At 39.6% G+C, this 15,178-nt stretch overlaps 1 protein-coding gene across 1 annotated transcript; it reads left to right on the top strand.

The window, feature by feature from the left end:
• The first annotated feature begins 1,380 nt into the window (after positions 1-1,380).
• On the top strand, positions 1,381-13,941 carry oaz2a (ornithine decarboxylase antizyme 2a). Its single transcript, XM_015000554.2, is given in 6 exon segments — positions 1,381-1,490; positions 8,780-8,846; positions 8,848-8,928; positions 11,199-11,371; positions 11,663-11,748; positions 12,464-13,941. Coding segments are annotated over 6 exon segments (648 nt in total). The 3' UTR covers positions 12,595-13,941.
• The last annotated feature ends 1,237 nt before the right edge of the window (positions 13,942-15,178 follow it).

Consider the following 15,178-nt stretch of genomic DNA (forward strand, 5'->3'; position numbering starts at 1 on the left):
TAGGAAAAACAAAAATTTTGAGGTTAATTTCAGAATTTTTTTTTTAAACTCACAACAAACAAGAAAATTCCTGAGCATGAAATTTTTAGAGTAAACTCAAATTTTTGAGAAACAACTCGGACATTTTGACTCTTGAAACTTTCATTTCCTGATGGTTTTCTCAAGATAAGTTAATTTCCCAATGAGTTTCTGAAGTGACCAAGTTAATCTCAACAATTGGTGTGTGTGTGTCTGTGTCTGCGTGCGTGTATGTGCGTGTGTGTGCATGTGTGTGTGTGTTTGTGTGTGTTTGTGTGTGTGTGTGTGTGTGTGTGTGTGTGTGTGTGTGCTAAATCTCATTTAGTACACACACAAATCACATTGTGATCTCAAGATAACCATCAGAAAAATTTATATGCAGAAATCATCCACAACTCTTGGCTTAAGTTTAATACATCTTTAGCCTTAAATTATAAATTTTTCTGAAAGAACAAGTTTACATCTGATGTTTGACATTAGATTATCTCTAATTAACATTAGTAAAAATTATACATCCAAAGCATAATAATCACACACACCACCTATAATATTTAGTTTGTATGAAGCACAGTGCTTTAGTGTCAGTATAGCATTCATTTTGCAAAACACATCCTGGGAGTGAAGCAGCCTAACAGCATGATGCTGCCACCACCATGCTCATCAATGTTCCAAATCTTAAAAGTCTCAATTTATCCTTCTTTCTTCTGTGTTCCCAAAGCTGGGGTCCAGAAAATAACCTACATACATAAAAATAGTAATAAGAAAGCCTATGCATTTTTTTAAGTGCAACATACAAATAGACAGGATTTGAAAATAATAAATATATTGGTCAATAAATTTGCTGTTGATGCTGATTGTGTTGCCATTGTGCCACTTTTTTGTCTGACTCAGTAAAAGTACTTGCACGCTCAAGCAATAGTCAGGGTCACTAGCCTCTTCCATTTTTATTTTGTGGGCCAAAGGCTGAAACTGCTTATAAACTTTGCGATAAAACTCTCAGCAAAAAAAAAAAAAAAAAAAAAAACTACCTCCTTATCATTTATTTATTGCTCTTTTTTTGCACAAATTATTAAAAAAAGAGGTAACTGTTGACACCAACTGTTTTGAGGCAGTTGAAACGAAATTAACCTTTTACTGTAAGTTTTTATTTCCTGGAAGCAAAAAAAAAACCCAAACAACAACAAAAAAAAAAACAGCCCGAGGTGGATTACCCATGATGCCTTGCTGCAGCTTTAAAAGCCAGTGCTCCTGCGCTGCTCGCTAGACTGGACGAACAGCTGAACGAAGTAAGGTGTGTTGTCCCTTCATGTAAACAAGCGACACCAACACTGAACTACCGACGGGGTTTGCTTCAACTTGCGGATGGTTAACTTATCTGTGGACTTCTTGCTGAACAGTAGCCGTTCTGGTTGTCAAAAAGGACCTAAAGAGCCGAGTTTCCTCGAAGCTATCATGCTGAACACAGAGGAAAGGTAGGAAGTTGTTCGCTGTTTTTTTTTTCTTCACTGAAATATGTGCTGATAGGTTAACCGCTGTTGGTGACTGTTTTTGACCGTGTCAACGCAGGGTTTTTTTTTTTTTGTGTGTCGTATTTACTTCTAAGGAAACTATTAAATTGTTGAAACTGTTTGTTGCTCTCAAAGTAAACAGGCTAAAAATCGACAAATAGTTGGAGGCACTGTTCACAAAGAAGCTAGTTAAAGTCCGAGGAGGAAGGAACTCCTTTTTCTTTTTTTTTACAATTTCACCAACAGAAATGAATAGAAGTGGAGATCTAGTTTTTTAGTTTTCAGTTTGGTGTTTGGTCGAAAGAAAAAGCTCTGAACCAGATTGCAAAGTTTTCTAGTTTTGTCTCAAGTTGTAGTAGTGTTAGGTGATTTATAAAATACAGCAGCAGCTTTCCTCTTGTTTCTCTCCCGTTTTACCCTGATGCCCAACTCTACGGTGGTTAACTTTTTCTAATTCATCAACTCATTTCTTAACACAACATGCATGTATATAAATGAGAAGAAAAAAAAACTTTGTTACTGAAACTGGAGCCCAAAAATCGAGTGACGTAGCAGCGTACCTACCAGAATTTTGTGGCCGATGTCGGATGTTTAAAAAATAAAAATAAAAATTCCCGAAACTTTTAGCTGCTGCTTCAGATTGTAGCTCATTCAAAAATCTCTGCAAGAGACGTAAGAAGAAAAAGAACAGCACTGATAATTTCTTTGTAATCTTTCTGCTCATTGGGTCAGAAGTTACTTTCAAATGAGTTAAAGACGAGTCACGGTGTGCAAAATTAGAAACAAAAAGACCAAATTAGATTTGACATTTTATATAGGCAGTATCCATTTGTAATTCCTTCCCAAAAAAGAATTACTTGAGAAATTACAAAATTCGACCAGCATTCCCAAATTCTGAATGTTCCATGGGAGACGGAAGCTCAAAGCTCAAAAGGACGTGACAGATCTTTACTTCCTGTTATCTGCTGAAGTCTTGCGCTCTTAAGCTGTCGGCCTGAACAAACCGCAGGCATGTCATTGAAAGTATTCCCTCTTCTTTCATTGACTTTATTTTGAAACATTACTGGTGCTGGAAAAAGGTGAAGGTGACCAAAACCTTTTCCTGGAATTAGCTGTTTAGAATGAGAAGCAGAACTTTTGTAGTTCACTGAATTGGGCTTTTGATTTGAAAGAAGAACATCTTTGTGGTGCATGGGAGGTTCAGACATGAATGTCTAAAATCACTGGTTCTGGCATTCTTGTTACCGGACTTTGCACAAAGGTACTCCAGCAGTTGAAAGATGATATCCTCAACGTAATCTCGTGGGCAGACTGTAATCAAATTTGGTATAGGTTCAGACTTGTACCAGTCCTGCACTGTGGCTGAGTCATTTGTAGCAACATGACTCGTATCACTCAAACTCTGAGGTGTTATGCTTTAATGCGTGACTGCCTGTGTTTCCATTCACCATGCAATTTGACATTTTGAAATAAATTTGCTCAATGAAAACACTGCAATTAAGAAAAAAAAAGCTCTCGTTAAAAGGTTTTGGTGCTTGGGTGAGATGGGTTTTTAGACCATCTCAGAATTGGTTTATTTTTGCAAAACTACCATGGAAACACTTTTTTCAGAAGTCACGTGATCAACAACTGGATGTTTCCACTGGCTCAAACCAACCGACTGCAAGTACTTGGAGAATCATGACGCCGCATGACACTCCAACTCATGATGAATCTTGAGTTTGTTCATGAATTACCGGATGAATAAACTTATTCACATGCGATTTTTAATTGTATTTCTTATTTAATGGAGACGCCGCAATTGCAAAATTGCGTCTTTTCAACATTAGTGGAATACCGACAATGTTCTTTGCACATTTGTAATGGAAACCAGCTAGTGTTGCACAGTGTTTGTCTTTTTAATACGTTGGCTTGTAGCTCCTTTCAGTCATGGAAACAAATCCTTGTCAATTTAAGATGAATAAACACATTGAATTGTAGCCTGTTTTTTTTTTTTTCTGCATTCCAAGACGGGTCTTATTTTTGTCCTCTATGGGTCAATGTCCTGACCTGCAGTGAGGAGCGTGGAGAAGATAAATTGATGCTGCGACTATATTTGCTCCGCTGCTGTGACCCTGTCTGCTGAAGGCAGCTACTGGCCTACATCAGCTGGTTATATAACCCCGCTCTTTCTGACGGGTCACCTTTCAAACCATCACTGGAATGTGTGTGTTGAAGGGACCAGTGCTGGGGCTCGTCACACGTTGGGCAGGATAAATGTTCTGCCCGGGCTACCTGAGTGCTAGTTGGTGTCCCTCTAATTCACTGGCAGATGGAGCGCCTCGGCCGTTGCCGGGAGATTCAGGATTGAATTTTCCATCAGGGCACATGGACGTCAACTGTGCCGAACAGTTTCTGCTGACGTCTGACTCTGGAATCACCAGTCTTGAGATGTTAATCTGCGTGGTCGGAGATCAGTGTTGTGGATGCAGAATGCCTTCTTCCTCCAGAGAATCCTCTAATCACTTGGCTTTATAGTCAGAACTAGGAGTGGGAAATATGGAATTTTATTGTAATATATTGTGGTGCTAATAAAGATGGGGGGGAAAAAACTATTACATTTTTAGGTGACTGTGACTGGATGACACAGCATTAACAGCACCACAAACACAAATATTGTTCTTGGAAAAATACCTTCAAGATTCAACTTGCTTAAAAAAGAGGCAATTTGTTTGACTAAACTGTGCACAGTAACTGGATTTAATCATATTTTTGAATTGACTGATATTTAAAGATGCTCTTGTGGAACAAACAATGGAGAGAATGGCAAAAATGACATTTCCAATCATATTGTCAGTTGTGGGGGTTTTATTATCATTACATTTATCATGGCAGCAATTAATCAAAATTCTTATAAGAAATTTTTTACGATAAATACCCACCCCTATTCAGAACACCATGTTGAAACTCAAAATGTCCGTATTCATTTGATGGAGGCGGAGCACATAAATTAACGTTTCTGTAAATGTACTACAATTGACTGTCTGGCCACTTTTTCATCTGTTGTCCCAGGACAACAGATTAAATTTGTCTTGCTAAAGACAAAAAAAACAAAGTTTATTGCAAAACAAGGTTAGCTTTACAATTTTGTCAAAAACAGTATAATTAATAAAAAGTATAACAAGTCATTAAAATTTCTTTATTTATTTTTTCTCAGTTTTTTTGTTGCGGCTTTGGTTGGACAACCACGCCCGTTTTAGTCCTGCTGTAACATGGAGTTGGTGGCGTTTCTCACCACAATATTCTTATTGAAACTCTCTGGTTGACGACTGAAACCATACAGCCAGCGCTTCTGCTTTGCTCCATCCAGTTTAACTTTGCTGGAGCTGTTACACAAAGAAAAATGGACAAATGCATCAAAAGCTGATAAGACAAATTCGAGTCAATTGTACAAAATGTTGAAGGGGTAGTAGTACGATTGTGTAGTTGAGTTCCAGATGATGGGGCATTTCAGTCGACTTGTTTGTGTCTGACCAGTCGAGTGCTGCCAAGGTGGGCCCAGGGGTCAGAGTCATGTGTTTTGACAGGAATACGTCCATCCATGCTCAGGTTTCACAGCACGTGTACCTTTCCTGTTTCTGTCTCAGTGTCTTTTCCGTCACGCTGCCTGCCTCTCTGTCCGTGGAATGGAGAAGGTCCGCTTCAGTCTCTAATGTTTTCTTTCCTGTGTGTGCCACCTTTTGTCGTTTGTGCTAAATCCAAAGCACTGTCCGGAAACATCAAATCGTTTCTGTTTGCAAACCGGTCGACGTTCGGTCTCGTGCACCTAGGTCCTTCCCTTCCTCCAATGAACATGTCATTAATGTTTTGTCTTCGTGTTTGAACCCCATGCCCGGCTCTACGCTGTCCGCCTCTCCATTCACACTCCGAAACGATCCGACTTTAATCAGAGCTCATAAAAAATCTCAGCTTCAGGAAGAACAGCCCAGCAGTGGAGGCATCCGCCACTCTCCCTCCTCCCCCCTTGCACAACGAGACTGTGACGCACTTGGCATCTCTCAGTCTCAACTCCCAACACACAGCTGATTAAATCCTCACTGGCATATTAATGCAGCTTGTGAATGTGCTTGGCCTTCACAACGGTACAGTCTGTAGCTCCATAAGTCAGACTTGAATATGTAACCCACATTCCGTTTTTAGAGTCTCGCGCTGAGTGCGGCGGGGCGGCGGCTGATGTCTGTAGCCGCTACAGGAGGGTGGGGATGGGTTCCTAAGAGTGTGACACAAATGTCAGAGGACGACGAGAGTTTTGCCTTTCAAAACAACCTGGCATTTCCATCAAGGACGGTCTCCGTCTCTGAAAGTGAAGATGGAACCGGAGAAGTAGGTCTGGACATCTTGGCGAGCTCTCGGGTGGCTTCATCCATCTGAGTTGTACCTCTTGTCACTGGTGTCCCTGATATCAGTTTGGCTGTTGAGATTGTTGTCCAAAGTTTCTGTTTCAGGTTATTTTAGACGTAGAGGAATGCCTCATGGCGCCCTCTAATACCCCTTGACCTTTGTTGTTTTAGTTGGTAGCATGTATTCTGCAAAGTGGAAGTATGACTTGCTATTATATTCAGCCCCCTTTATTCTAACACCCCTAAACAAACAGCCGGAGCAACAGTGGAACGGATTGATGTCATGGTGCATTCATGCATTCTGACGACCCGAGTCAAAGTCCAGACATGAATACAATTGACAATATGTGGCAATGTTTTAAAAGATGAGCTTGTAAAGCTAACCTTGTTTTGCTATAAAACTCTGTGGTTTTATGAAGTTCTGGTTTTGTAGACGTGAGTCATAATTCACACCACACCGAACGTTCCTGGAGACAAAAATAAAAAAATTGAATTTGGTCACATTCCAATGAAATACACAGAAATTGGAGTTTGTAGCTTGATAAAATATGAAAATGTTTTCTATTTTCGACTCTATTAAAAACTGAAAATATATGCCGTCTATTCTCAGCAATTAAAAAGGGATCAAAGTCAGCCCTAATTTGAAAGCCTCGTTTTTCCATTGCACACTCTGCTGGTTTGTGCTGTTCAGGTCGTCCAGGTTACCAACCCGGTCGGCGGGGGAGACTGAGGCCACGCCTCCTTTCCTCCGTCTCACAGAAAGTAGAGATGTTCCTTTCTGGAACGTGACTTGGAAAGTGAGACGCAGAATAGAGTCAGGCGGCTTGTTGCTGACAGAGTTTGTGTTGAACGATTACAGTTTAATCCACAACATGCAGAGCATCTGTGATGATGCAGTGAAGATGCCACGGCCCGGCTGCTTCCAGCCTCCGTCTGAAACTCAAAACACGGAGGTGTTCCCAAAAGGCCCACAATGCTATTTACAGAGGTGTTTACAGATCAGGCGCTCGTTTCTGATACGTGCCTTCCAGCGCATGCACGGGCCATTTGGACCTCTTTGAAATGCAGTCATAATAAATCCTAGTCTTTCATGTCTACCAGGCTCCTTATAAACAAACAATCTGAGAGAGCAAGAGTCGGTGGACTGAAACCCGTGACAAAAAAATTAATCGATTTGTGTACATTACATCATTGTTTGCAAAAAAATGTTCTGTAATTGGTTGGGTAAGAACTACTTGAAACTATGTACAAGACATAACCCTGAACTTTAGACATGTAAGCTACTTTTAATGGAGAAATCTTGGATTTGGGTAAAATGTTGCTTTTTTTGAACTGTCAAAACGTAGTAAGTAAGAAATAAAACTTTTCTTTAAAATTTAATTGACAGAATAAGACTTTGCAAATCAGAAGATGGTATTCCTCTTGGGACACAGGTTCTTCCTGTTTGGTCTTATACTTAGTAGTTATCTCGTATCAACTAAGGTCATATTCACAAATAGCTGTCTTTATAAAAACAAATATTTCCCTCAAATTCTTTGCGTGCGCACACACACACACACACACACACAGACACAGGATCACTTTCAGAAAAGATTTTGTCCACATGAACCTACACAAATCCACCCCTTGGTGTTGTTTTAAACATACCAAACCCATAGGGGGCAGTGTAGAGCAAACTAAAATCTAGGTCAGCCAATCGGAGTGCTTCAAAAACAACCACGACTTCCTGTTGGGGATAAAACATGGCACTGCAGGGTTTATTTGAACTACTTTTAAATGGTGTGTTAGAATATCAAGTTAATAAAACACAGGACTGGTAATTGGGAATCATAAAGAACTATTACTGTATTATTTGTTGCAGGCTGTAATGCCTGATTCTCAGTTGTCCCATTTACACATGCAAACACAAATACAGCATTTTCTCAAATCTACAGTTTGGTCTGAGATTTTACAAATATTCATTTTAGTGATATTAAACCAAGTTTTCATACGGATGGGAGACCAAAATGCATAAATGTATATTTGTTGTCCCAGATGTCCGGTTATGTATGAACTGAGACATAAAGTGGAAACTTGTTTCCTTCAGCGTTGTAGGTTTTTGGAGGTGTAAAACATCACTATTTTCTAAGAAGTGCTGCTCATACCAGTTTAACAGAAAGTTGGAGCAAAATATTTGCTTCCTCTTGTAATCAAATAGTTATTATGTGTTTTGTTTGTGATTATTAGTCTGTATCTTGACAATATATTATTGACCAACATATTCCAGAAGTCACAGTGAAGAATAAACCACAAAAAGTATTCCAGTTTTGATGGCCGCGTTATCAGTGGCCATCTTGAAAGACGTCCACTGTCTTTTATCGCCTGATGGAGATGTGGGTGATTAAACCACTGAAGTTCAGGAAGCATATTGAAGAAAACAAAGAACAGCAAATATCATTGCAATATTTGCCATTTTCATATTTTCCCACAAATAAAAATAAATGCCTTCAGAAAAAAGGGAAGTAGTTGTTTCACTGTTTGAAAATTCAACTAAACTGAGCTGCTGTGTCAGGCTCCAACACTTCAAGTCCATCATGTGGCAACATTTTTTGGGGAAAGAAACTTCTCACACTGCTAAAGTTAACATCCATTTTGTAGCTTCTTATTCGCACTGGAGGTATTTCAATTTACTATGATTAATCCTCAGTTTTTCTTTTTACTGCTGTTGTCGTTTTAGCTCGGAGCTTTAGCATGTGGCTGTTTTTTTTCTTCTGTTGTGATGGAACAATCTACTTAATGTAAAGGCTTTGCTTCGAACCAAGTCATCGTCCATAGCTTTGTGAGACAGCTGAGACAGGAAGTTGTTCATCTGCGTCTTGTTTTTTTCTTTTGCAGTTCCTGGTTATCGGGGGCCTTGAAGCCCAGCTCTATCCCTCAGGCTCCAGGGCCTCTGTGGTGCTCCTGATGCCCCTCACCCACAGCTGAAGATCCCGGGTGGGCGAGGGACGGTCAGGGATCACTCTCACACCGTGCTAATACACAAGGTGAGGCAACTAGAATGAACGACTTCATCTTTAAAGAGCCACTATCATGTAAAATTAACTTTTTTTTTTTTTTTTAGCTTTACATCATGTTATTATTCCCTCATCAAAAACATACCTGGAGAGTTGCCTTAATTCTTTCATGCATATTTGAGAAATCCTTTAATCTCCCATGGCAGCCATTCAGCTGTGCAAAACGCTTAGTTGGACCTAGCCCCGCCTTCGAGGCGCAGCTCCTCCTCTGAGCTCCAGATTTGGCTCCTCTAGACTAGCCAGCAGCAATTAGCAAACATGTAGTGGAGCTGTGTGAGCTCATTATTGAACTACTTCTCAATAAAACGCTGGTACAATGTTGTTAAAGGGTTAATAGAGGAGCCATCTTGTGACGACTTCCTGGAGGTGGAGTTTCAGAAAAAGGTTTTTAAAGAGACAGAAGCCCAATTTCAATGCATTTAAATCAGGAAGTAATTTTTTTTTCAAGTCATATTTGATATATATTTACATAATTTTTATAACTGAAGGCAATATTATTTGTCTTTCTATAAAATGTCACTATGCGCCTGGAAAACGCATAATACCGCCCCTTTAATGCCAACTTACAGCTTCTTAGCATATCTGACCTGAATAAACATCCAACAAAGAGAAGCTCATTATTACTATTGTTTCCTACATACATCTAAACGTTGGCCAATCAAAAGACAGATGTCTGTATGGACTTTAATGTTTCTCTACCAACTACACAGTTTTGCACGTGCTTTTCTGATCCACTTCAAGCTCTTAAGGTGATGATCGTTATAATTGTGCTGAGTGCATTATCCGTCAGAGGCTTTCATAACTCGCTGCACTCAACACATATTAGTAATGAGCTTTACTCTCATTTTTATTTATTTTTTTAGCTTAAAAAAAGAATCTGCATCATCCCAGGATTTAATGCCTCACTCACCTGGTTTCATTTGAACACAGTTGGATTTTACAAAAGGAAGCAATTTTTATTTCATTCTGATTAAAACAAACAACTGATTGCTCAGCGAGCGAACGGCGTGTTGGTCTGAAGCTGCATCCTGACATGTGACCAGCTAGCCTGTGGAGGATTAGAGGTTTAGGATCAGACTCTTCATTACCATCCTCATCCGCCGGTGAGCGTGCCGCCCTTTCTGCCCCGACGGGCTCAGGACACAAAGATCTGAATCTGTGTTATCCAAGGCAGACGTCACACTCTGACAGTTTTTTTTTCTAGTTTTATGTCTGTTTCTTTTCATAAAGAAGGCAGAAGTGGTCTCCTATACCGCATAATTGTCGTTATAAATTTCAGAACTGCTGATAAGGCAGTCTTATGCTTCATTTAAAAATATCACGACTACTTCCTCTTTGACATTGAAATGACTTGACTCTATTGGTCCATAACTTTTTCTTGAAGCTCCCAGAGTTGTCTGGGCTTAAAATATAGAAACTAGGACTGAGGAATAAAATCTCCCGTTTGTATTTCATACTAGATTTGAAAATACTTTACAAAAGTGGCTGTTATTTCAATCTGAGAGTCATACGACGCAGCGTTAGGGCCAGGCAATGATAAGTTTTGTTTAATTATGAGAAAATTGTCACTTGCAGAAAAAGACAAAATTATACCCGAAAAAACATCTTAAAATAACGAGAAAAATGTTGTTTTAACCAGAAAAAAGTTCGGCTATCAGGATCTGACTCAACTAACTCTTTCGAAATAATCGTTTGCACAATCATTTCAAACTCCCACCACTGATATGTAGATGTTGATGTGTCAAAGGATTATTATCTGGAAAACTGATATCAAAGTGTAACGTCACAAGATTCTCAACTTTTCTCATTTAAATTTTTTTTGTCATTTTTCATGTTTGAGTTCCTATAAAATTAATACTCTACCCCTCTAGCATTCTGACTTCAGTCTGGTAACATGACTTCTTTCTCCTGATTAAAAATAAAGATTCCTGGCCCTACGATTGTGTGGCAGAGTTGACCTGAATTCAAAGCGCAAACAAACAGAAGCTGTCAAACAAGATGGCCGCCCTTGCTGTGCTGACATCACTCTGAACTGTGGAAACCCAAGGAGAGCACTGGTGTTTAAACAAATCGATTAAATTGATCATTGATTTTATCGATTGATCGAAAAAATATAATCAACAGAAACGCTCCATTAGTGACGGTTGAAGCCCCCCATGCCAGTTTCTTTGTCGTTCTTAATCTGCATCAGAAGGTTTGGACTCTGAACCCATCTGCTTGCTGTTTCCCCCCCCTGGCAGGATGACAGGTTGACGGTGACGCAGGCCTCCCCGGTCGGCGGTAGACCCTCTCTTCTCCGCTTCCACTACCATCTGACTGAGCGCCGCTCGGCCTTCTGGGACACGGCGCTCTCAGGGGACAGCCTCTTTTTGGAGATCCCAGCAGGTTCGCTGGCCGACGGGAGCAAAGAGGGGTACGTTTGAGAGCGTCCTGGGGAATGCTGTGAATTGGGGTTCTATTTGCAAAATGCTTTGATGGGAGTGGTTTCAGAAATGACTTCTGGCAGGTAGCGTTGTGTTTCCTGGCTGTGTGTGTAGCTGTAACCCAATCCTGCTGCCCGCTCTGCTGCTGCCCTGCATTATGTAAAATTGCATCGCTTATGTAAAAAGAAGAGGGGAGGGATAAGGGAGGGGGGGAACAACTTTATGCGTCATCACTGTCCATCTTTTCCTCGCTCTCCAACTTCATCTGCTTCTGTCTCCAGGCTGACCGCGCTGCTGGAGTTTGCCGAGGAGAAGCTGAAGGTTAACTACGTCTTCCTGTGGTTCCACAAAAACAGAGAGGATCGAAGTAAGAAGCTCCCGTCATTTCAGAACGGTTATCATTTATTTTGGAGGCCGGCACAAAGGAAGGCACAGCGAAGAAACAATTAGTCGACTTTTGAAATGGTCGCCAACTAATTTAGTCATCGATTAATCATTTGCTCAAGTGTTCAGACTCTTTAAAAGAAAAAAAGGCTTTTTGCTGAAAGAACACAGAGCAGCAATTAAGCTAAAACTACAAAAAACATGTATACGTTTTGCATTTAAGATGAACACCTTTCCTTTTCTATAAGTACTTCTCAAGTGTTGCCTTCATCTGGAACAAATTTTGTAAAGGGAAAAAAATGAACTGATATTTAGACAGTTAATTGTAAAATTACTCCACTACAATATAGTTTGGCTGCATGTGAATCCTTTGTTCTTTTTTTATAATTTTTAGGATGTAATATTTTTAGTACACGCTATAATGTAATAAAAACATTATTTAAAAAGAGGATTTTTTTTTTACTTTTTCTTATGCATTTCTAATATTGTATAAAATAAAATTTAGTGGTTACACAAATATTCTGCAGAATGTGCCCAATTTTTTTTTTTATTCGATTAATCGTCAAAAATAATGGATTTGCAGCTGATTAGAAGGAAAAGGAACACGTTTCTACTAACATCCATTAGATTTGGCGAGTTTTTCCCAGTATGGGTGGTTTCCATGGCGACACTAAGCCTGATATCGTTTCCCCCTCCAGTGGTCATCATCAAGACGTTCCACTACATGGGCTTTGAGATGGTGAAGCCGGGCAACCCCATGGTACCAGCCCGACCCGATCTGGCCTTCATGGCTTACTCTCTGGACAACAGCAGCTCGGATGAAGAGTGACCATCACCTCCCTCGCCCACACCACACCCTCCCTCTCCCCCCCACTCCCTCTCCACATCCCTACTCCTCCCAGACTTCAGCCTTCCCTCTGACAGCAGTCGCGCCGGGTGGAGGGGTCTCTGTGATGCCGCTGCTTTTCTCCCTGAAGACATCCGCAGATTGGATTAGCTGGGAGGGCTGCAGCTTGAACTAAGTCGTCACATTTAATTTGGCCTTTTTTTTCCCCCTCCTTCCTCCTTCCTCTTCCTCACTTCTTCAGTCATTTTCTCTCCACGGACGAAAGGAGGAAATAAACAACTTGCTCCGAAGTTTCAGCATATCCACTCGTCTGACGGCTTCAACCGTTTTTTCTAAGAGACTTTGGTGTGTCTTTCAGTGCTGTACACGATGCGAGCTACGATGCTAGCGGGTTTAAATGTGTATGGTTGATTTATAAATATATATAAATATATATATATATATATTTTTTTTCTTCGCTTAATAATCTGTTACATTGAACATGTAAGCACACACTGACGGTTCCTTTTGACTTTCTGCGATATGTCGAGGCATCATTCCAGCGCGTGTCCCTGGCTCTGGCTTTTTGAAAGCATTTATTTTATTTTTTATTTTTTTGCTACTTTTAAAATTTCACAAACGATCCCATCTGAGACTGAACCCACCTCACCCCCATCACAGGACGAACCTTAAAGCTTTACCGATACGGCAGGTGCCTAAAGAGGAGAGTGCAATTTATTATTATTATTATTATTATTATTATTATTATTATTCTAAACTTATGAGTCTTATTAAAAAGAATGTAAAATATTCAGCCCATGCATATTGAGACCTATGTTTTAAATAAGCTGTTCTTATGATCATATATGCAAATACAGGGGGGACGAAAAAAATAGCACTGTAGCAAACCCACCGAGAATTTTTATTTTCATTTTTTCAGCATTTTTCTGTCTCAACTAAACACCAAAGAATTGTCTGTCGTTGATGCTAACCAAATACAAGCTAATGCTAACCTCATGTTGTATGTTGAGCAAAGTTAGCCTACATTCCCCCCAAACTGCACCGCCTGCGCCTCACCTTCCCTTCCACTGGCTCGGCTCTTAACCGCTACTGATTTGAGCCCTGACTGTAAGCTGTTACAGGTTAATACATGAAGTCTATCAGAGGTTTATTTTTTATCAGTATGAACATTTTCTCTGCTGTTTTTTTTCTCTTTTTGTGATTGTGCAGGGATTTACCTTTCTATTTTTGTTCTTAGTTAAACAGTTAGCAGCCATTAAGTGACTATCCACACTTCTCAGATTTTTGTCTTTTGTGCGGAGGGTGTTTCAATAAAGGTTGTTAACAAAGGCCATGTGTGTGGTTTTTACTTGGATGTTGGTAAAGATGCAGCTTTGAGATGTTTGAATGTGAAGAAATATAATTTTGTGTGATTTTTATCTGATGGACCATTTTAAAAGCAGTAAACGATTGTCAAGTAGAAAGTTTCTGCATAATTTAATTTTTTTTTAATTTAGCTCCCTGAATAAAGTCAACTAAGGGGGGAAAAAACTGTCACCTAATCAGAAAAGCCCTCAACATACCGTGAGAAATGGTGATGGCAGTATTATGCTGTGAGGATTTTGTTTTTCCAAATGAAACTAATTAATTTCAACGTCTGAATGAGCTGGTAAAAGAACCTTGAAAGCTTGCATCAGTAATTGCAACGTATGGCAGTTTACAAAGTATTTGAATCTGAAAACAAAAATATGCCACACTTTTCAGATTTTTGTGATATTTTGTTTGGTTTTGTTTTTCTTGCTTGTGCTTGCCTGTTGCCAAACCTTCCAATGAAATTCAGTGAAGATCGGTGAGAGTTTTTCTGTAACGTTGCAAGGCACTCAAATCGTCTCCACTGATTCACAGTGTCCGCATATCCTTAAGAAGTCTTTAAATTTATATATCTAAAATTGAAAACAAAACTTGTGAAATTTCAAAATCCAATTTGGCCTTAAATATGTTTATCATAGGTCTTGCATTCTAGACTTGGATTTATTTCATTGTCATTGCACAAAGACACAGCGGTGAATTTGACAACAAAATTAAATCACACATCAATTTTGTGATGGGACTTTTTAATTTTGTATATTTTTATCTGAGCTTATCTTTCAAGCAAAAGTTTGAGTCATGCTGACATTTTCGTTGTGTGACTGACAGGAGCTGGTTGGGGCTACCGCCAACTAGCTACTAATATAGCTTTGCTAGCTAGCTAGGTTTTTATCTTTAAGATTAAGTCAACGTTTAAGGACAACGTTCGTTTTCATCGACGTACTGTTACCAAACCATGCTAGGCTAGCTGAGTGCAAAGCAAAAACACTTTTAAGCTAGGCACTAGAGGCTAAGGCTGTAGAGTGCCATATGCTGTGTGTGAAAAGCACAATGCTTCTGAATGAAAAGTTAAAATTGGCAGCTAACAGCGCCACAAACAGACAGACGAACAAATGGCAAAAATGTCAATTTTTACTACTCTTGATTGCAATACAGCCAGATCCCCCAACCATCCTCTATAGTTTTTTCCCTCTTAAATTTCATTCGATGTGGCGTTAAA

The sequence above is a fragment of the Poecilia mexicana genome, unplaced genomic scaffold, assembly GCF_051168715.1.
Source record: "Poecilia mexicana isolate PSO_F unplaced genomic scaffold, ASM5116871v1 scaffold_6, whole genome shotgun sequence".
NCBI lineage: Eukaryota > Metazoa > Chordata > Actinopteri > Cyprinodontiformes > Poeciliidae > Poecilia > Poecilia mexicana.